The sequence below is a fragment of the Rhipicephalus microplus genome, chromosome 3 (assembly GCF_043290135.1).
Source record: "Rhipicephalus microplus isolate Deutch F79 chromosome 3, USDA_Rmic, whole genome shotgun sequence".
Taxonomy (NCBI): Eukaryota; Metazoa; Arthropoda; class Arachnida; order Ixodida; family Ixodidae; genus Rhipicephalus; species Rhipicephalus microplus.
Window position 1 is genome coordinate 1,956,674 of NC_134702.1, and position 23,810 is coordinate 1,980,483.

Below are 23,810 nucleotides of genomic sequence, written 5' to 3' on the forward strand. Positions count from 1 at the left end.
TCGGTCATGCTTATTGGCATACCACAAAGAACTCTACCGTATGACATCGTTTTTGCGTTTACTGAAATGAAATGAACTAAAGCATTGAGGATTGACTTATCAGACGGCACTCAAGCTACATCAGAGTCAGCTTCAGCAGCAGCTTCCGCGGATGCCAAGGTGAAAGAACTACTGGCATTTATTGGTATCGAGTTTGAAGGTCCTGAGTAATGCAATCACGCCTAGTGAAAAAGGTGACTTTCTTGTAGTGACAGTAACAAGTGCCACAGCTCCCGCTTTGCATAATTCATTGGTAAAGAAAGCAAACTGCTTCTGTGGCTGAAAAGTGCACGTGCTTGTGACAGTGACCTATCCCTTACTTCCAGCGAGAAAAAAACTCTACAAAGACAAGAGATGCTCTTGTATGTCTAAGGTTCTTCAGACACAAGCCTGTCAAGTGAAGCTAATGTGCTCATATTGCCATGGAAGGCATCTGACAAGCATATGCAATCCATCGTACTGCAAATCACATGTCAGTGCAGAGGCATCAAGAAGCTGCATCGCAATATTCGTTTTCACTGCAACAGCAGTGCCAAACTCCACATTGTTACCGTGAAGTAGGCAAAGAATAAACAACAAGAACAATGAAGCATATCAACGGACATTTCATGCTTTGATCATCCATAATAACAAGCACCGCTGGGTCAGAAGCATTCTAGATGGTGGAAGCCAGAGGTCCTTCATCAAAGAAGTGGTAATGAAGATGAATCTCAGGGTTGTAGGGAAGACAAGGGTATTATTTAACACATTTGGTAGGACATCCCCTTCTCGTACTGAATGTCCAATAATGGCTGAAGTACCTGTCTTTATCTTATACGAGCTATTGTAATTAAGATGGTATGCCACGACACCACTGCGCCATCAGCTGACATCTATCTCTTACAACAGTTGCGTTTGGAAAACAAGTTCCTGACTGACGACCGTATGCTTGTGCAAGTCGATAAAGAGCCAGAACTTAGTGTGCTGATCGGATCTTACTATTTGTGGAACATTCTGATTGGTGAAGGTATTTGCAGCACGTAAGTTAAAGGACTTGCAACCATCGATATTTGCTTCAAATGGACACTGCAAAGACCAATAATTCAGAAATGCTTTCTGGATCACAGCACTTAATGGTTTATGTTAAGCATGTGGACATCAACAATGTGGAAGATTTTATTTTTATTATTTTAGAAATACTGCAAGCCAATACTCAAGCCAATACTCTGGCCCAAGCAGGTAGAACATTACAACAAGAGAGAAAACAAAAGAAAATATATCCATGCAAATACAATGCTACTCAAAATGAACGTAATACATCAAAAAGAAGGAGCAATTACCCCTTAACTTCAGCAAAAAATTCACAAGGAACAATGGTGTGCCAAGGCAGCCATGAAATCATTTGACTCATGAGCTTCAATAGGTAGTAAATTCCAGTCGCTCACTGAAAGAGGCATACTTGTCAGCGTTTGTTCTCACAAAAATTGGTGCAAGCAAATGTTCACGGCTGTGTCTTGTTTTCCTTATAGTGGGTCTGCAAACCAAATAGGGCAATGCCATACCATTTTTTGCAGCAAGGGTGCTGTGTAGTAGTACAAGATGATTAAATTTTCTGCATGTTTGTAGTGTCTATATTCGGTTTTGTGACATCGATGATGACAGGGAATTATGCCTGGCATATTTTTTTTGTCAGCTTTTCTCTGAACTTGCTGATGTTTCAGAATGTCAGTCTTAGTATGTGGGTCCCTAACATCAGCAGCATAATCTATTTTAAATCTTACGATTGCATTATAAGCTAATATATTGGTTCTTACCGGTGCATATTCAAGTTTTCTCTTTAAGTACCACAATTTATTCAAGGCAGTTGAGCAGATATCTGAGATATGAGTTGTTTATGTTAGTTTATCGGTAAGTGTGATGCCTAGGTACTTGTATTTTTCGATTTCGGTTACTGCTCTGTTTTGAAGTTAGTTATGAAATTCACTGGCGCACTTTTTTTGTTACACTTAAAAGTAGGTTTTTTTTCCACATTAGCTGTATCCCCAATGCACCGCTCAGAAATTGCTACAAGGCATCTCTGCAACACATGGTCATCATGTGACACAACTTCCTTGAAAATAACACTATCATCCACGTACAACCGAATAGACACATTTGCAGGAATAACATCTATTATATCATTAACATATATTAAAAACAATAATGGTCCTAACACTCTGCCCTGAGGAACACTTGATGTGACTGGTCGAGCACCAGAACTGCAGTTACGGACATTGACAAACTTCTCTTTGTCTGTTAGATAAGCACAAATCCACTGTGTTATACCACTCTAACTTTTAGTCCAATTTTTACCAGTTAATATAATATTTTTTTATGTGGGACTCTATCAAATGCTTTACTAAAGTCTAGAAAGAGCACATCTACTTGCCCGGATAAATCAAGCACTTGGGAAAATTCATGCACCATTGTTACTAGTTAGGTCTTCCTAGAGAGGCCTTTTCGAAATTCGTGCTGAAAGGGTGTCAGTGTATTGCGATCTTTCAGACTTGTGTATAAAACCAGCGACAATATGCTCCAAAAGCTTACAACTTGTGCTAGTGATAGATAAATGTCTGTACTTTGAAACTGTTGCACGGTCTCCCTTCAAGATCAAGGAACTTTGCAAATTATACGATCATTCTGGGAACTGGAAATAATGGGCATTGAGGACGTGTGTGAGTCGTTTAGATTGAAGTCATTGGATCACTTTCGAAAGACCATCTGAAGGTGCTATGGCATTTGATTTGTAGCTTCACCATGGAAAGGGCAATGCACGCACCTCATCGGACATTGCCGTCAACTGTTTACAGAAACTGATGCTATCCCAAAGAGAAGGCTTGCTTGACTGCTACGATAGTCATACATATGTATATGTTGCATGGTTGTGCCCAAGAGTATTTGCGACCACCATCCAATTTGCCATACCTGGAGGTCATCAAAGAACAGTCACTGGCCGCCAAACTCAGCGTTGTGTTCAATGCATCTTTTTGAGCCACTGGACTACTCTCGCTCAGTGACTGTTTAGAAAAAGGGAGCTGACCTAAGTCGAGAGCATCTGCCTGAAATACTTCGTTTTCGATAGTATTTTGTCGCCCTGAAATCGGACATCAAAAAGAATTTCTGCAGATTGAAATGCAAGATCCAGACAGAGATGCCTTTCGATTTCTTTGTTTAACGAGATGCCTGAAGAGAACGCTAATTTCGTCCAATGGTGCATGATGTATGTGCCTTTTGGGTCAACGTCGAGCCTATTTCTACTGATGGCTACTATCCATAACCACTTATACTCTTTTTCATGAGTTCCGTGCAGTAGAACCAGTGCTACGCAATCTTTGAGTGCCGATTCTTGCGAAGTGAGATGTAGGTCTTATGTTCAGAACCTAAAATTCATCCTCATAATCTTTACAAGCAGTCTCGCCAGAAGACTTTTACTTGAGGGCTTGCCTGCATTCTGGAAATGTGATATGTCTTGCAGTGTTGTTCTATTTGTCATAAAAGATAATTTTTGTGGCTTTGTGATACAGAAGAAATATTTCTCGCTTGTTTGGATTATCACATACAAATGGCAGAAGAAATAACGCAACTGGGTCTCGTATGCATTAAGTTTTTATCTCTAAAATACAAACCATTGCTAAGACATTGTCTAACATTTTACATGTAATCAGCATACGGCATACGCATATAGCGGTTTTTCCTTACTGTCTCTGTTTACGAACTGTGCCATTTGGTGAAATGTAGTAGGCTGATGGCAGAACAGGAGCGTACAAGGCGAAGTTGCTGGATCCATCTGGGGCTTTTCATCAACAAAATGTATACTGTAGATTTGAGGCCACTTTGACGGCTACCACTTGGTTCGGTCAGAATGGTAAAAATTTCAGTTAACTTGTGAGGAGCGCAGCTTAACAGCAAGCTAGCCACAGAATATATAGCGTTGACCATGTCTATAGTGGATGCCTCATTAGTGCTTAAGCCGGTAAAACTGCAATATTTGCTGTACCTCACAACAAAAATGTTTCTTATATGATGTGTGATCATGGTGTTAATAAGCACTTCAATAATATTGCGAATATTGTATGAAAGGTCAGCTTTTGTGATGTCTTAAATGCGAGTGAGGTGTTCACCTTAGCTGTGGGTAACCCGTACATGCTTTTTAAGTATGCCCTGGATCACTTGCTTCACATGGTGTACACTGTGTATTCAATGTTTTCTCTTGTCTCTGAAGCATGTACATGATGGAAAACTGAAAAACTTTGTTTCAGGTGGGTGTTACACTAGCCGTTGGGGCAGTGTTGAACACAACAATTCATATGTGACATTGACTTTGGCCTAATAGCAGCTCTTGTCTGCATACATGCTAAGAACTGATGTGGTAAATGGAATGATAAGTGCCACAGCAGTTTAGAGTGCAAACAAGAGGCTTGCAGTGTATGCATAAGTGTTATCCAGATGTTTTTTCTGTATTGTGGGAAGGGCATGCTGTAGAAAATGAGCTTGGGCAAACATGTGCATATATAACTTATCTCTTGTTTGCAATGATTTTATAACCCCCTTTTTTTATCTTTGCAGCACCTAGATATTATCTCTCCATTCCAGCTCTACTTCAACCCAACCCTGATAATAAAACACTATCAAGTAAGTTGCTTGGTTTTGAAAAGTTATGGGAGCCTATTTTCATTGCAATGCAACAGTTCTCTTGTAATCAAGCCTAGTTGTCAATGCATAAAATTGGAAATATTGTGTTCAGTGCACTGTGTTGTAGTGAAGGGAATGTGAGTTGTAGGAAATGCCAAAAGGGCCCATAACAGCAGTGGTACCATTTTGCTACAAATCTGACACCTTACTGTGCCTATTCAAGTGGAGCTTGTGCCGACTGCATTACTGCTTGTTTAAAGTGTATGTTCACTATCAGTACCGTTTCAGTAGCGCTTGGATGCCTCTTGGGTGTGGCTTATAGCTTCAAACAGGGTGTGAGAAATTGCTTGCAGTGGGTTTTCGTTGCCCAGTCTCTTGTTTAATCTGGTTAAATGAAAGCTCATGAATTCCGAAACACTTCATAGATTTTGGAGGAATCAGAAGCAAGTCATTACCTAGTTGTAAACTTCGCTCACTTATCTTTCTTTTTTTTTCTTGAACATTGTTTGAGGGCTAAGGATGAAAAATTTTAAAGCTTGACATTTTTCACTGCATATCTTTGCATCCTACCACTGTTCAAATCCTGTTGCTGTTCAATTTCTGTTCAGAAATATTTGCCAATGGTTGTCATTTGATTCGAATCAAGAATTGAACAGATATGAAACAAGGATTGTTTATTGTGCGAGGGTGCTCTGCTCCTTTGTAAATGTGTGCATGCACGTATACTCGTTGAAAAAATCTATTCATCGCCTAGTTAGCACTCGCTACATGATATGATTGCCACTAAAATCATACGAAGTTGCAAATGCTGCTTGTGATCTCATGTTGGTGTTTCTTTCCTGCTTTGGAAAGAAATGCAAAGCCGGCAAGGGCTGGAAATGCATGTGTGCTCAATATTTATTTGTGCCTTGCAAGCTTCTTTAGAGGGCTAATAAACAGGTTTTGACTTGTTTTTTCACACTCTCCAAAGAAGCTTGCCATTTCGTATAGCAGATGATGGCAATCATATTTCCTGAATATTACAGTGCCATAAGACAGTAAGTTGGGCCAGTTGGTTGGGATCCATCGTGAACTTGTTTATAGCGCTACACTAGAAACACAGGACAGGGAAGGAGCAAAAGAGAAAAGACGGCGCTAACTCACAGCTGTTTTTTATTGGAACAAAGGTGAAACATATATATATATATATATATATATATATATATATATATATATATATATATATATATATATATATATATATATATATATATATATATATATACATAGGGTACTGGCAGCATACATCACAACATGCGCAGAACAAGAGGTGCACCGAGGCAGCGTTGTCACACTTAGGCGATGATCAAGAGTGGCCTAAATAACTACATTTTCTTTTCATGCAGTGTGACGAATGGTTCACTTGTGCACATACTACCCCCCATCTTTATATGATAGGCCTCAGCGATTTCTCTTGTTACTTGGGTGGGATGCTTGAAGATGACGGTGGTTTTTTTAAAAATATCGGACGACAGTCGCATGCCCTGCAATGTCCCGGTAGATAAAGTCACGGGACCCCTTGAAGAGATAATTCATGCTTCTTTAAACGAACATTCACACATCATTTCGTTTGTCCCATGTACTACCTAAAACACGATAAGGGAGTCAAATACACAGCTTTCCTTACGCATGCAATCTACTTGTTCTTGTGATTAACAGCACATTTTCCTTTGGCTTGTTTGTTCTTCAGCGCATTATCAACCATAGGGAAAATGCGACCTACCTTATGTTTGGTGGGAAACAAAACGTCAATGCCATGCCTTGAAGATACGTTTTTTTAGCCCATGGATCAATTAGTGCACACAAGAAAAAACTGCTCTTTTCCTTTTTTTTACCACATTTTGTGTTTCACAAGCTTAACGCTTCGAATCATCGACTCACACACAGAAAAAATGACGTCAGGATACCCAGCATTTACTAAGCGTTTGACCTGGTTTTCATAACTCTCTGCCGTTTTATAGAACCTAAGAGTACAAGCAGTAGCGGTTATGTCAGAACAAAAGTTTCTGAAATAAATAGACGTCTCACTACTATATCGCTAGGCGAAGTGGGCAGAATCATGGCGACAGGCTATGCCTTCCCCCTTTCTACGGCAGAGAATAGTGGCGAGGCCGCGCTATTGTTTGAAACCAGCTGAAATGGATGTTCTAGTACCTGGGATTTTTCTTATTATTGCATGTGTTCCCCAAATTCTTGCGACAGTATGTTCACATAGCAAAAATGCGCATGTTTCTGTTAATTACAATATTTGGGTCTTGGGGTTGTTTACTGGTCTTGTTTACTGACACAAAATTGAGCGAATGGGATAACCTATGTGTTCGATGTCCAAGCTCGATACATATGCAGCGTTTTTCCGGTGTTTTTCTGGCATTTTCCCGCCGTTTCATACGCCAATGTCACTCAGCGTTGACGCTGCCGGTGACAGTGGCTGAAATGTCCACTTCTGGACGATTCAGATATCTACAGCGTCAGCGCAGACACTGGAAGCGAGTTGATGGATGGAGAACCAATCAGCGCACGGCTGTCAGTGACTTCCGCTATGTAACAGCATCATTGTTGCTGCCAAAATGGCTGCTGCCTTCCTCGGATCTATTAAGTCGTCGCTGTGCTCTGTGTGACCCGAAAATTTTCTAGTTATGCTTGTATTTGACTTAGCTTGTTCCTCAGAAGCTTCGACAGGAAGCGGTCAGAATTTTTCAAACTGTTTTCGAGCGCCATACTCAAGTCTATCGGTAGTGTTAGCAGGCCTGAGTGTATTGGCTGAATACGTGGCCTCCAAAAGGTACAAGAACTTCCAAGCTCAGGGGCTGTATATTGCGAGTTTCTGGTTATTCTTATTCTCAACAGCTGGCACTAGAAGGGAAAAAAATGTTTCCGTGGTACTGTGATTTGTTTTTCTCTCCTCAGAACTCAATAAGACATGAAACCGATTTTTAGGATTATTTCTTGTTACTGCATTGACGGACACTGCACACTGCTTTGCGAGGTCTCGGGTTGCGAGGTCTCTTCGACAAGCTGTGCGACTGAGCTGACATTGGCCTTGGCGCTTCTCATATGATTTGCCACCCTCTCTGGCGGCTTTGACGCGATGATGCCGAGGGAAGCAGCACCAGGAAAATGCTGGCAAGAGTGCTGCATATGTTTCAGGCTTAAAGATGTGTATATCATCTACAATATATCAACACCAAATGTAGCTTGGAAGATATTTTATAGCAATTATAAATTTTGAAAGTATTGACATCATCGAAGGGGACCCCTTTGCTTCCCTCATATCACCATGCTGCACTCAACAAAATAAGTTCTGATGATGTCATAGCCGCCATTTTACTTTCACCACAATTGTTTCAGCCATTCGCAACTCCATGAAACACTCTGTGTTCTGGCAACGCTGGTCAAATAAACAAAGATAGCTACGCTTAACAGGGAAAACACAGCACTTTCGCTTGGTGCTGTGCAGAAGTTTCTTAATTCTGGCATCAGATCACGCTGCTTTGCCGAAGTCGAAAATGGTGCTGGCCACAGACCACCTCATTCTCATCGGCATAAAGGATTTCACTGTTGAAACAGCCGAAACGGTTGCGTTGCCCGTGCAAACATCGAGCGTCTCCAGCTAACCGAATCAGATTTAGTTCAAGTTGAAGAGCCTGTCCAGCGAGCCCGATGTTGAAGGATGCAACTGCTCATGTATTAGGCGTGAGATTCACCACTGGAGGAACGAACGCTGCAATCGTGGTGACGTGCAGGGTTGAATGACGTGATCTAGCCTCGCTTTGGCAAAGGAAGGCTGGCGGTTGGATTCGTTGTTTTTCACTGCGACTTCATAGTGTTTTCACTTTTGAACAGCGTTGTTTCACTCTTACTTCATGTGTGCGGACTTCTACAGACTACGCAATCCAAAAAGTTGCAGTGAAGTTATCTGCGGCACGCCACAGCGCGTTCCGTATGCGATGCCACTGTCGCGACCACTGATAGTGCCACTATCACCTCTTTCCTATGTTGTGGTGGTCAATTGAAGCCCATGGGGTTAAAATGAGTACCGATCACGATTGTTCACGTAAAAGCCAAACGTTTCAGTTCCCGCACAGGAGCCTCATTCAATGTGCAAACAGTTCGATTATGTATATTTTAAATTATGACGATGTGTAAACATGTGGGGAAAATTGCCATCATTACATTTAATAATGTGCACCGTCCTCTGAATTGTTAAAGATTCAAGATAAAGCCCTGAAGTCCAGTTCTTTCTCTTAATTTTTGTTAATTTAACTCTATTACGGTTTATTTCTTGGCCAGTTGCTTCTGCTTGTTTGGCCAGTGCGTTCTACGAAACCTTCTTTCTTGCAGTATACATGTGCTGCTCCAGTCTGCTAAAGCTACTTCTCTCTCCAGAGTTACTTTTACCACAGTCTGTCCCAATGTGTGTACCCGACCACACAGGTTTCCGTCCGCCAGTGGTATAGCTTGACCAAGCATGTGCCACACACCCCCAAATTGTTTTCCATAATACATAGCGCACAAAACAATGGTCTATTATGCATTCTATTAAGGTGGTGCCCCCTCTGGAAAAAGTTTCTGCCTACGCCCCTGCCATCCGTGTGACTTTAGTTCGCATTGTTCCTTGCTTATACGTCTGTAGAATGGGCCCACAGCCACAACCAGTTCTTCTCCATGTTGTTGCGAAAACGCGGCCAGCCTCGAAAACTGATTCATCTTCTAATAGCTACCGTGCAATGTCAAAGCTGAATGAAGCTGTAAAAAAAACTGCACATTGGCATTTTTACTGAAATATGAAATTGCTGCTCAGATCACGGTGCACAAGACATACCTCGCAGCATGCCCATTTAAAGGTGCAAAATAATACGGCTGGCGCGCAGTTCATTTGCTATGGTAATCGAGCTTGGTAGGGATAGCATCACGATTTACTACTTCGTAGAAGCAGTGAAACTGAGCCAATCATTCACAATTGTGTGCTGTGGTGATCGAGTGTGCACTGTGTGACAATCGTACAAAACTTTTGTGATAAATATTAGGATAGTGTCGCAGAGAAGCTTTTCCTCGTATGAAATTTTACCTATAGTTACAACTCTGAATGGGGCACGTGCTTGCGTGTGACTCACGCGTTTGCTCGGTATCAACAGAAATGTTGCGCTGTAAGAATGCTGCGTTGCTTTCCACAAAGCGGGGAATCTGCTTGCGCTGTGCTTCGTAAGGCCATGTGTGCTAAACAAAGATGCCAATTTGCGCATGCATGCCTTGTCAATCGCGACCGGTCTTTAGATGCAAACCTACAATGAATGAAGTAGCGTGGTTGCACAATTTCGTTCAGCAAACATAAGTCAGAATGCCGCAAGCAAATGTTCACACCCATTTGAGGCTGTAGCGGCGAGAGAAGAGAGACGTGAGATGACGTCGAAGGCGGCCGATGGGGTTGTGCCGATCTCGCCACTTTATTCCAGGCCTGAAGCGGAGCCACGTCGGCTACCAGCGTCCGCCACGCCAGGCGTGTCAGCTCGTTCTAATCCTCGCGCAGCTCGAGCTAGCATCAGCTGCGGGAGAGGCGCGGCGCGGTGATCCAGAAATGATGATGGTGATGATGGCACTACAGGGCTCCCCTCCTAGCGCTTTGCACGATTTGAAGGCATATGAAAAAAGAAAGAGAGTCACAAATCCTATATACATGAATGACAATCCATAAAGTGTTCATTTGGCAAGTCCAGGTTGTCAACGTTTATGGGCCATCAGTAGGCAGTGTGTCTCCGGTGGGCGACTCTGGGAGAAGCGCGAGGGACGAAGGAGGAAGTGCCGGGTCACCGTGGTAGCCGACAAGCGGGTCTCACGGTGACCTGGTCGGACAGGCCGAGAGTGGACCGTGTGTCGCGAGGTCATGACAGGATGGTGGGTGACAATGTTGGCGCAGGGTGCACAGGACACTATACTGCCGCCTGTCGAGATTAGAGGTCCCGACAGGGCCCCATGATGGTGGTGGTCATGCGCCAGTATCTGCGGCTGGGTGAACGTCGGTATCGGCACCAGGGATTGGTGCTGGTCTGTCTGGAACGCACCCAGTGTGGTCTGGGCCAGCATGGTCTGCGTGGGCAGCATGGCCTGCAGCTGTTGCAGCGTCAGTGGCTGTCCCGGGACTATGGCAAACGAGGGGGGCGACATCATGTGTGGCGGTGCCAGAAAGATGTTGGGCCTTGGCCCCAGGTTCTGTGGGATGACAAGCGTTGGGGTGCCAGGCGGTCCTGGATGTCCCCCATGGGGTCTGGGCCCCGTCTGAGGTCCCAGGGTCAGGCCCGTGGCATGGGGTGGCCGCAGGGCCAGCTGGACCCCCTGTATCTGTCCCAGAGAGCTGTGGGTCTGCCCCAATGCGCCTTGTATCAGAATCGGGCTGTGGCCCAGGCCCGGAATGTACTGGTTCAGCAGGAAAGTGCCCTGCGCAGATACAGCCGGAAACATGCCCGGCTGCGCTGCCGCGGGGTTCTCGATGAGCAGCGGACTCCCCGTGTTGAGCCCCATCGCGGCTCCGCGCTGCACCGTGGTCGCAGGCTGCGGCGCCGGTACAGGCGCGGGCCGCGGTGTGGCCTTGTGCTGGGCCGCCCGGGGAGACTGGGACCGGGCGGTCGCCGCTGCTGAAGGCGTGGTCATGTTCGCGCTGCCGCTCGACAGCTTGGGCAGGATCTGTGGCTGTTTCGGCTGGGTGAGCCGGGGGGCACCAGAGGTGTGAGGACTGGGGCTGGCCGAAACCACCTGTGCGACGCCGGGTCTCGACGCAGGTGCCTGCTGCGGCACCACGGGCAGAGGGGCGACGGTGGCAGTTGCTTTGGTGGTTGCTTTGGTGGTTGCCGGTGTCGACGCCGACGATGAGGGCAGGCTCTGGCTCCGCGAAGGCACGGCGCTGGGGCCCGTCGTAGACCTCGAAACAGAGACAGGGACAGGGGCGGGGAGCGGGGCCGCCGAGTGTGGTCGGCTGCTGGCCGGGTAGGTGCGAGTGGAATGTGGCGAGGCACCCGGCAGGCCATTGCTGGCACCAGTGGCAGGTGGCAGAGCGGCAGGGGGCACCGTCGAGGAGCTGACCAGCAGCTGCGGCGAGGAGGAGGCCGAGACGTCTGTGCTGGTGGTCGCAGAAACGGCGAGGGCCATGGTGTCGCGTGCCGTCGCTTTCGTGGAAAACGTGCAGGTAGCAAGCGTGCCAGAAAGACCATCGGCAGAGGACTTCGAAAAAACGCACTTCGTGGTGGATAGGTTGTCGGCAGCAGGAACGACTTCAAGAACCTCGTCGGATCTGTGACCGGGTGCGAGACCGGGTGCGAGACTCACTGCGCTAGTGGCCGGACGAGATGATGTAGGAGACGTAGTCGGGGAAGTTAGGTCCCGGTCAGTGAAGACTTTCGGGCCGGAGGGTACCGCACGCTGCGACGCAGACGAAACCTGTAAGTCGCGGGTGAACGGCAGCGGGTGGTAGGTGAGGCCATAGCTGGCAAGCACCGCAGAGCAGAGGTCATCGTAAGGCTGCTGGCTGGAGGTTGAAGTGCCAGAGAGATGACGCAACTCTAACGGAAGGGCGTCTTGAAGAATGGCGTGCATCAGCGACTGGTCCGTGACGCCATTCAACGCCAGAACGGCATCGAGCTGCATGAACCATACCTTGGGGTAGGTCGATTGGAACGGCGGCACTGGCGGGCAGAGTTGCGGGAACATGGCAGCGGGCCGCTCGGCGAAGGGCGTGTTCTCCTGGTCACCAATGTAGCGGCGAGAGAAGAGAGACGTGAGATGACGTCGAAGGCGGCCGATGGGGCCGTGCCGATCTCGCCACTTTATTCCAGGCCTGAAGCGGAGCCACGTCGGCTACCAGCGTCCGCCACGCCAGGCGTGTCAGCTCGTTCTAATCCTCGCGCAGCTCGAGCTAGCATCAGCTGCGCGAGAGGCGCGGCGCGGTGATCCAGAAATGATGATGGTGATGATGGCACTACAAGGCTTCAATTCGACACTGAATGAGTCGTTACCTTTTACGAAAGCAGCCAGCTGGACTCCCGTGGTTTATATAATATGTGGCCATAGCAGAAGAGGTCGGCAGTCAGGCATTATGAGAAGTGTAAAACTTTTCCGGAGCAGTTATTTAGCTCTTCGTACAGTCAGTGAAGAAGCTGCAGCAGAATATTTATAATTTCGTTGAGTGAAGTACAACAAGACTATGAATAAAAAAAAGGAGACGCAAAGTGGCTGCGGACTGCGCAGGAGATAGCTGGCGGAGCAATGCAACCATGTACGTCACCGGGATGCATTCGCATGGTGGCGCCACGGTATGTTTTCGCACCCAATAGCTGGCCTCTCTGAAAGGTGCGAGCACTTGTGTGCTGCCTTGCTGCACTGCTACAGGCAAGGCTTTGAAGGGGCCCTCCAATGCTATTGAACCCTACATGTTTTATTTGTGGGCTGTTTAGACTGAAGTACAGACTGACTAATGCAGCAAAAACTGCAGTGATAACGGCATGCAGTCTGAAGTTGTTCGACTTAGAAAACAGTGATAAAGGCACGCAGTCTGAAGTAAGTTATACCACTTAAGAAGTTCAAAATACAAGAAAACAATTCCGACCTTTAACTAGGTTTTTGCCGAGTCACTTGACCACGTTTCACTCACCCATGACGGGGGGGGGGGGGGGGGGGGGCTGCCACAAATAAGTAAGCTGCAAGCGCCTACATAGAGGGAGCTTGCATCCCATTGTTGCTTTTTTTTTTCAAAGCAGTGTCGACCTTGTTGCCACAGTAACAAATGTGTTGCCTGACGCCTGGCTTGCCAGAACCTGAGCGGGAGCTACTATGTCAAAGCAAGGTATTTTCTGCTGTTTTTTACAACATTCAGAGTTATTCCCTCCTCGTACTTTGAGAAAGGGACTTGTGAAACAACCCGGACAGCGATGTACTGTTGACCCTTCGCATATTGTTTGTTTAGCCGCACGATGAAGAACAATGGTGCCCTGTACCCCTTCAACAGCGCACGTGCGGAAAGAGACTGCTTGCAAACTCCCAAAAGCAAAAGGAGTGAAGAAAGACAGAGAGAGAACCTTTGTACGGACATCCGACCCGTGCAAGCCAGAAATCAAGTGGTGAAACGGCAGCCAGCGTCTTTGTCTTGCATTGCAGTTGCAGTCATCCTTTTTGTTGTGGCCACGTCTGATCAGGGTTCGAAGAAAAAGACACAGAGAAGAAAAATTCAACAGATTAGCAACCCAGTTTTGATCCTACACCACAATCGCTTGTAACGTTACATTTATCAATCATATGGCAGCAACTGTCCGGCATCTTTTCAACCAGCAAAGTTCTGCTGGGTGCCACTAAGTACTGATGCAGTCCGCAGCGACGTAGTGACTTCATTGCATGATTAAAATACTAAGTCATTTGATATTGGCGCTTAGACTTATTCTTAAATTATCTCCAGCTATCGGTCTATGCCAACCAGAATTAAATATAGGTGCTTCAATAGTGTTGGGGGGCCACTTTAAAGGGACACTGCGGCCGAGATAGCCTACGAGATCGATTAGCTTGAACATTCGTATATCATCTGCAAAATAGCGGCAACGAATGTAGCTTGGAAGGTACTTTAAGCAATTTTGAAGCCTGAATTTCGAAGGTATTGATACCATCTAAAGGGACCCCTTGGGGACTTCTTTGGTTCCCTCATGTCACCATGCTGCAGTCAATAAAACAAGTTGTGATGACGACATAGTTGTCATTTTTTTTTTGCTACGTTTGTTCCCGTAGTCTGTGCTTCTCGGCAGCTGGTCGTAAGTGCATGGCTGTAGCGCGCGTTGAAAGGTCTGTGTTAGGCGACACTGCAATCCCCTTTCCTATTCAGAAGAAATCCTTGGTGCGGACTGTGCGGAAGTGCGTCACAGCTCTGTGTGCCGATGTGGTTCAGAGCTGCACGCGTTCATTGGCGATAGTTGCACCCGGTGGCTTGCCATTTATGGAGCTTTCTCAAGGCCAAACTAAAACTGGCCCATAATGAGAGGCCTCAGGGGCGTACCAACTTTTTTATGAGTGGGAGGGGGGAAACCTACCTCACTGGTCAGCCAGGATCTATACATATATATATATACATATTAAAGAACTTCATCGACGCGCTCGCACTTTGATATGAATTTGCATACACAGAGGTGACACGACGCGCTTTCTTGGATACCACGAAGTTCAATCACACTCTAACAGGCGGAGAAACAGTGGCGCCTTTTGCCAAATGTCTGCGTTCAATATATACCCCGCAGGGGCGCCTGCACAAGTAGGCGTTTGGTGTGTATCACACCACGGACCCGAGCTAACGGGGGAGTTTCTACTCCCTCCCACGCCTAGCCGTGCGTGGCTTTGCTGTGCCCGGGGAAAAGGGGATCCTGGGGGTTGAGCTGACGCTGGGTGATTGGACCTTTAAGGCCCCCCGGCAGAGGCAACACACCCCTTTGGCCCCGGCTTCACGTAGACGGCACCCCTGGGCTGACCCACGCAGGGGAAAACGGCAGTCGCCTTTTCCTATCTCTCTCTCCCTACATCTTCGTCTTTCTTACTTTTTTAGCTTTCCTGTCTACTTCTCTCTTCTGTTTACTTCCAATTTTCCTGGCGGCAAGGGTTAACCCTGTGCAAATAGCCTACCTTGGTCTAGGCGCATTGGGTTATGGCAGTGTTGTACGGCTGACGTCTGCAAGCTTTCAGCACCTGCAAACTTGCAGCGTCCCCTTGTTGGGCTCCGTGGTGGGTGGCCGCCAACGCTGCTGAAGAAAAATGAGACCGGCATGCATGGAGCATTCCCTCAACTGTCTGATCGTACCGGCCTAAAGCGGGTACGCACCGACGACATAAATTTCTTTAACCAGCCAATAGAAACTTTTCCCCACTTCCACGTCATTCACTGTGAAAAAACCGGAAAGCAAGCCAGGACCGTATCTACTTTTGTAGTTGCCAGGTGTCTTACTGAAACTCTCGGGGCTGGATACAAAGTAACCAAAATGGCTAGTGGAGACCTTCCTCTCGAAATTCGGGACAAAGCACAATTTGTAAAGCTAGACAGCCTCTCAACGTTTGGTGACGTACCGATCACTGTAACACCACCCAGATCCATGAACATCACTCGCAGAGTGGTATCTGATGCAGATTTACTTGAACTCACCGAAACTGAACTTTTGGAAGGGTGGAAGAGCCAAAATGTCAATAATGTACAGAGAATAATCATCAGAAGAGATGATAAGGAAATACCAACGAAACACTTGATACTCACGTTTGCATCCAGTAAACTACCAGACTCCATTCAAACAGGGTACACAAAGACATCTATCAGGCCGCATATACCAAACCCTCGTCGTTGCTTCCAATGCCAGAGGTATGGCCATGGCTCTAAAACCTGTCGTGGTCGCCAGACTTTTGCACAATGTGGAGTCCTAGGCCACGTGTCTGAGAACTGCAAACAACCGCCACACTGTGTAAACTGCGAAGGAAACCATGCCGCATACTCACGCTCCTGCACATACTGGAAAAAAGAAAAAGAAATAATTACATTGAAGGTGAAGGAGAACATTACGTTCAAGGAAGCACGGCGAAGAGTCGCTCCATTCTATGGACCCACATACGCTGATGCGGCGCGTCAGGGGGCACCGCCGCACCAGCCCTCGCCACTCCTTCGGCCCGCGCATACCGAGCCGGCAGTTGTGGCACCTGCCCCCAAGGCGGCTGTAGCCCAGGCTACACCGCCTACTCCCAAACAGAGACCGGAGACTCCAGAGTCTTCGGGTCTCAATGCCTCCCCTCACCAGGCGAGGCCCGAAATCCGAACTAACAGCCCGCACGTGCGGGCATCCAGTGCCTCCGAGGAGGCAATGGATACGTCGGCACCCTTGGTACCGAAAGAGCGGCGTGGCTCCTTGGAGTGCGCCAAAAAAACAAAAAAGCAAATAACAGGGCCTGGTGACGGCCCTGTTAAGTGAACTCAAACTCCCTGTCTAAACAGCCACTCGCTTCTCGTACACACAGCATTATTTTACATTCACCATGAACACTCAAATTATACAATGGAACGTCAGGGGCCTTCTCAGAAACCTTGAAGACATCCAAGAACTCTTACACGAACACTCACCTAAAGTGCTGTGTGTACAAGAAACACACCTTAATTCAAAACACACAAAGTTTCTTCGTAAATACGCTATTTTTCAAAAGGACCGTGATAATGCCATGACATCATCCGGAGGTGTTGCCATCATAGTGTATCAAGGAATTGCATGCACACACTTACAACTCCAAACATTTCTTGAGGCAGTGGCTGTTCGAGCGGTTTTTTTTTATAAACTGATCACAAACTGCACTATTTACATTCTTCCTAGCTATCAGCTGCAAAAACGTGATTTACACTCTTTAATTGATGAACTTCCGGAACCTTATGTTCTCCTTGGAGACTTTAATGCGCATAGCAGGCTGTGGGGTGACTCTCGGTATGACGCGCGAGGTCGACTGATCGAACGATTCCTTCTCTCGTCGAGCGCGTGTCTCCTAAATCGAAAAGAACCAACCTATTATAATCTCGCCAATAACACCTACTCCTCCATAGACCTAAGCATAGTATCTCTATCTCTTGTGCCTCTACTCCAGTGGAAAGCCGTCAGTAATCTGTACGGAAGTGACCACTTCCCCGTAGTTTTGAGCACAAATACAGTACCTGAATGTCCACCACGTGTTCCCAGGTGGCTCATAAACAGAGCCGACTGGGAACAGTTTTATACCATCGCTCGTCTAGGTTGGAACGACATATGTACTTTGAACATTGATGTTGCTGTCAACTTCTTCACAGCGTTTTTGATTGATGCTGCAACAAAATGCATCCCACAAACAAATGGACACCCTGGAAAAACGGCGTGTGCCATGGTGGAACTCTGAATGCCGAAACGCGCGCAAACAGCAAAACAGAGCTTGGAGGCTGCTTCGGAACTCACCGACAGCCGAAAATCTTGACACCTTCAAGAAAATAGTCTCAAGCTAGGAGAACGCGTCGGCAGGCCAGAAGAGAAAGCTGGCAGAAGTTTTTGTCAGGGATCAATTCATACACACAAGAGGCCAAAGTCTGGAACATGGTCGGTAGGATAGCAGGGAAACAAGTACACACACTTCCACTCGTAAACACTCAAGGTGATACCTTGGAAGATCAGGCAAAGTTCCTCGGGGCACATTTGGAATGGGTATCCAGCTCGTCCCACTATGCTGACACTTTCCAAAAATACAGAACAAGAATAAAAAAGCAGAAACTCGAACATAAATCCACTAGATACGAAGCATATAACCAAGCTTTCAGTCTAGCGGAGCTCCGAACATCTCTAAACTCCTGCAGTACTTCTGCCCCAGGTTCTGACCGTGTGGTGTATGAAATGTTAAAAAACCTACCAGCCGAAACACGAAAAACCTTACTTTGTTTGTACAATGCTATCTGGTTTTCTGGCACTATCCCTACCTCCTGGAAAGAGGCTATTATTATTCCCATTTTGAAAGAGGGCAAGGACCCTTCTTTAGCTTCAAGTTATAGGCCTATTGAACTTACAAGCTGCTTGTGCAAAGTATTCGAAAAAATGATAAACTGCCGACTTGTACATATCCTTGAAACAAACAATTTGCTCGACCCATTTCAGTGCGGGTTTCGAGAAAGTAGATCCACCACAGACCACCTTGTTCATATCGAGGCACAGATCAGAGACGCCTTCGTCCATAAACAATATTTTCTCTCTGTGTTCGTTCCTCGATATCGAAAAGGCGTATGATACAACATGGCGTTTCGGAATTCTAAGAGACCTGTCCCACCTTGGTGTGCGCGGAAGAATGTTTCATATAATCGAAAGTTACCTGTCAAACCGGACATTCCGTGTCCGTTTGGGCAGTGTGCTCTCCCAAACATTTGTCCAGGAAACAGGCGTGCCACAAGGTGGCGTGCTTAGTTGCACACTTTTTATTATCAAAATGAATTCTTTGCACTTGTCCATTCCCCACAATATGTTCTATCGTACATATGTCGACGACGTTCAGCTTGGCTTCAAGTCATGCAACTTGGCCATGTGTGGGCGGCAGGTTCAGCTGGGTTTAAATAAGGTCTCTAAATGGGCAGATGAAAACGGATTTCGACTTAACTCACAAAAAAGCACGTGTGTCTTGTTCTCTCAAAAGAGAGGCATGCACTCGGAACCTGACATTCGACTGAACGGGTAACGTCTGTCCGTCAAAGCCGAGCATAAATTCTTAGGCTTAATCTTAGACAACAAGTTGACCTTCGTACCGTACATCAAGTATTTAAAAACAAAATGTTTAAAAGCCATGAATGTTATAAAAGTGTTGTCACGTACTACGTGGGGTAGTGATAGGCAATGCCTCATGAACCTCTATAGAAGCCTCATTCGCACCCGCTTAGATTATGGGGCCGTTGTCTATCAGTCTGCTACTCAAAGTGCTTTGGAAGATGCTAGACCCCGTGCACCATTTGGGCATCCGCCTTTCTACGGGTGCTTTTCGCACCAGCCCCGTAGAAAGCATTTATGTTGAGTCAAATGAGTGGCCGCTTCCTCTGCAGAGAACTTACATGTCCTTTGTGTATCTCCTTAAGGTGAAAGCAGACAAGAAGCACCCCTCATACGCTACAATTAATGATTTGTCGAGCTCAACTCTGTTTCAAAACAGGCCTTCGATGAGGCAGCCCTTCTCAGTTCGCCTGAAGTGTCTAGCTGAAGAAACTGCAGTGTCACTTGAACACAGTTTAATGGCTCCTGTAGCATACCCACCACCGTGGCAGTGGCAGAATATAGACTGCGATGTGTCTTTCCTAGAAGTTACAAAACATGCACCTATTGCCCATATCCGAACATACTTTTTGGAACTTCAAAACAAATACACACGTCCTGAGTTCTTCACAGATGCCTCCAAGACTAACTCCTCTGTGTCCTACGCTGCTGTCGACCCATCCTTTTCGGATGCTGGCCCTCTACATCCACGCACAAGTATCTTCACAGCGGAAGCTTATGCGATACTTGTGGCAGCTAAACACATCAAACAATTACAAATACAAAAAGCTGTAATTTATACAGACTCTCTCAGTGTGGTAACAGCTCTGCAAACTATAAAAAACGAAAAAATCCTGTCTTCGTCTCACTTTACTCTATTTTGTGCACACTCTACACACTCAAACAACATGTTGTAGTGTGCTGGGTGCCAGGGCACCGTGAGATCCAAGGCAACGTGAGGGCGGATCAGCTCGCTGCATCCGTGCATGAGAGCACCGCCATTACATCCATATCAATCCCGGCCCTTGATCTTAAGCCGTCTCTCAAACGAAACCTCAGGGACTACTGGCAGAGCAAGTGGGATACACACACACAAAACAAACTACACGTTATCAAGCCACACCTTGGCCATTGGCCACCAGTATCAAAATCACGCCTAACAGAGGTAACACTAACAAGACTCAGGATAGGACACACATACACGACACACACACATCTTTTGTCCGGTGGTGACCCACCATTGTGTGATAAATGTGGTGAGGCATTAACAGTTCTTCACGCTTTAATTCAATGTAAACAGTTAGACACTCTAAGAAGACAACACTTTCCATTACCCTACCGACAACATATACCTTTACACCCTGCAATGTTCGTTGGTAGGGAACCCCTTTTTAGTCACAAATCATTGTTAGCGTTTTTTAAAGAAATTCATAGTGTTCATATCATATACCCGGGCATCCCGTAGCATGACCTCTCCAGAGAGGTTTTTGCTGCGGTGGTTACACAAGAAAGCACTTGCCTCACGGCCCTTGGACGCAAGGGTATGAACGAGTGAGGCACTTGTGCTAATGCCATACATGTCCGCCATCGTTTTTATTATCACCAACTTTTGTCATCTATTCGCACCACACACACCTTTCACGGCATGGTCATGATTCTATTACTTGTATGTTTTTACCCGCCTTACCGCGAGGAATTTTATGGCCCTTATACAGCCGCTAATCACAATCATTGTCCACATTCTTTGTCCCATGAACTGGCGCTCTTTGGCCATCAAATGGCCCTTGAGCCAAAAACCACCACATATTATCATCATACGTTCAATATATCATGCTCATCTAGGTATCACGCCTCTTTCTCTGATTATGCATTAGCGGTTAATATCTACGGATACCATCGTCATCATCATCATCATCAGCCTGGCTACGTCCACTTCAGGACAAAGGCCTTTCCCATGTTCCGCCAATTAACCCGGTCATGTGCTTGCTGCTGCCAATTTATACCCGCAAACTTCTTATCTGCCCACCTAACCTTCTGTCTCCCCCTAACTCGCTTTCCTTCTCTAGGAATCCAGTTAGTTACTCTTAATGACCAGCGATTATCCTGTCTACGCGCTACATGCCCGGCCCATGTCCATTTCCTCTTCTTTATTTCAACTATGATATCCTTAACCCCCGTTTGTCCCCTAATCCACTCCGCTCTCTTCTTGTCTCTCAAGGTTACACCTACCATTTTTCTTTCCTTTGCTCGCTGCGTCGTCCTCAATTTAAGCTGAACCCTCTTTGTGAGTCTCCAGGTTTCTGCTCCGTAGCTAAGTACCGGCTAGATACAGCTGTTATATACCTTCCTCTTAAGGGATAATGGCAATTTACCTGTCATAATTCGAGAGTGCTTGCCGAATGTGCTCCACCCCATTCTTATTCTTCTAGTTACTTCAATCTCGTGGTTAGACTCTGCGGTTATTACCTGCCCTAAGTAAACATAGTCTTTTACAACTTCAAGTGCACTATTACCTATCTCGAAGCGCTGTTCCTTTCCGAGGTTGTTGTACATTACTTTCGTTTTCTCCAGATTAATTTTAAGGCCCACTTTTCTGCTCTCCTTGTGTAATTCCGTAATCATGAGTTGCAATTTCTACCCTGTGTTACTCAGCAATGCAATGTCATCGGCGAAGCGCAAATTACTAAGGTGTTCTTCATTAAATCTTATTCCTAACTGTTCCCATTCTAGGCTTCTGAAAACCTCCTGTAAGCACGCGGTAAATAGCATTGGGGAGATTGTGTCCCCCTGCCTTACACCTTTCTTGATTGGTATTCTGTTGCTTTCTTTATGAAGCACTATGGTAGCAGTTGATCCCCTGTAGATTTCTTCCAGAATGTTTATATATACTTCATCTACGCCCTGATTCCGCAGTGTCTGCATGACGGCTGATATTTCTACTGAATCAAACGCCTTCTCGTAATCTATGAAGGCTATGTATAGTGGTTGGTTATACTCTGAGCATTTCTCTATTACCTGATTGATAGTATGAATGTGGTCAATTGTTGAGTAGCCTGTTCGAAATCCTGCTTGTTCTTTTGGTTGATTGAATTCTAATGTTTTCATTACTCTGTTAGCAATTACCTTTGTAAATAGCTTGTACACTACAGAGAGCAAGCTGATCGGCCTATAATTCTTCAAGTCCTTGTCATCTCCTTTCTTATGTATTAAGATGATGTTAGCGTTCTTCCAAGACTCTGGTACCCTTCTCGTCAGGAGACACCTCGTAAACAGGGTGGCTAGTTTTTCTAACACAATCTGTCCTCCATCTTTCAGCAGATCTGATGTTACCTGATCCTCACCAGCAGCTTTGCCTCTTTGCATGCTCTCCAAAGCTTTTCTGACTTCTTCTATCATTACTGGTGGGGTGTCATCTGGGTTACTGCTAGTTCTTATCGTATTAAGGTCGTGGTTGTCTCGGCTACTGTACAGATTTCTGTAAAACTCCTCCGTTATTTTGACTATCCTATCCATATTGGTAGTTATTTTGCCTTTGTCCCTTAGTGCATACATCCGACTTTTGCCTATCCCAAGTTTCCTCTTCACTGCTTTGAAGCTTCCTCCGTTTTTCAGAGCGTGTTCAATTCTCTCCATGTTATACCTTCTTACATCGCATACTTTACGTCTATTAATCAACTTCGAAAGCTCTGCCAGTTCTATTTCGTCTGTTGTACTTGACACTTTCACGATTTGACGCTTCTTAATTAGGTTCTTTGTTTCCTGGGAACGCTTGCCAGTGTCCTGTCTAACTACCCTGCCTCCAACTTCCACTGCGCACTCCGTAATGATACTCGTCAGATTATCATTCATTGTATCTACGCTAAGGTTGGTTTCCTCACTAAGGGCCGAGTAACTGTTCTGCGGCGACACTCTGAATTCCTGTACTTTCCCTCTCAGTGCTAGCTCATTGATTGGCTTCTTGCGTATCAGTTTCTGTCGTTCCTTCTTCAATTCTAGGCGAATTCGAGACCGTACCATTCTATGGTCACTGCATCGTACCTTGCCAACCACTTCCACATCCTGCACGATTCCTGGGTGTGCAGTCATTATAAAGTCTATTTCGTTCTTATTTTCGCCATTAGGGCTCTTCCATGTCCACTTGCGGTTTTCTCGTTTTCGGTAGAAGGTATTGAAAATCCGTAAATTATTGCGTTCTGCGAATTCTACTAGTAGCTCTCCTCTGGCGTTTCTAGTGCCGATGCCATAATCTCCTACTGCCTGGTCTCCAGCCTGCTTCTTCCCTACCTTTGCATTAAAGTCGCCCATCACTATAGTATACTGTGTTTTTACCTTACTTATTGCCGATTCCACGTCTTCATAGAAGCTTTCAACTGAAGCGTCATCATGGCTGGATGTAGGCGCGTAAGCCTGTACTACCTTCATTTTGTATCTTTTATTCAGTTTAATTACGATACCTACCACCCTTTCATTAATGCTATAGTATTCCTCTATGTTGCCAGCTATGTTTCTGTGAATTAGGAACCCCACTACCAGTTCTCTTCTGTCTGCCAAGCCCCTGTAGCAAAGGACGTGCCCATTCTGTAGCACCATATAGGCCTCATCTGTCCTTCTAACCTCACTGAGCCCTATTATATCCCATTTAACACCCTCTAGCTCCTCGAATAGTACAGCTAGACTTCCCTCACTAGATAAGGTTCTAGCGTTAAACGTTGCCAAGTTCAGGTTCCAATGGCGGCCTGTCCGGATCCAGAGATTCTTAGCACCCTCTGCTGCGTTGCAGATCTGACAGCCGCC

General features: G+C 46.0%; 1 protein-coding gene across 2 annotated transcripts in view; it reads left to right on the forward strand.

Moving 5' to 3' along the window:
• Der-2 (Derlin 2) overlaps positions 1-23,810 on the forward strand; it is a 126,749-nt gene that overhangs the window by 32,991 nt on the left and 69,948 nt on the right. Inside the window, exon 2 of one of the 2 annotated variants that reach the window (XM_037433924.2) lies at positions 4,624-4,689. The exons of the other annotated variant lie outside the window; for it this stretch is intronic. Within the exon in view, the coding sequence (XP_037289821.1) occupies positions 4,624-4,689 (66 nt within the window). The remainder of the gene's footprint in view (positions 1-4,623; positions 4,690-23,810) is intronic. 2 annotated transcript variants of the gene reach the window in all.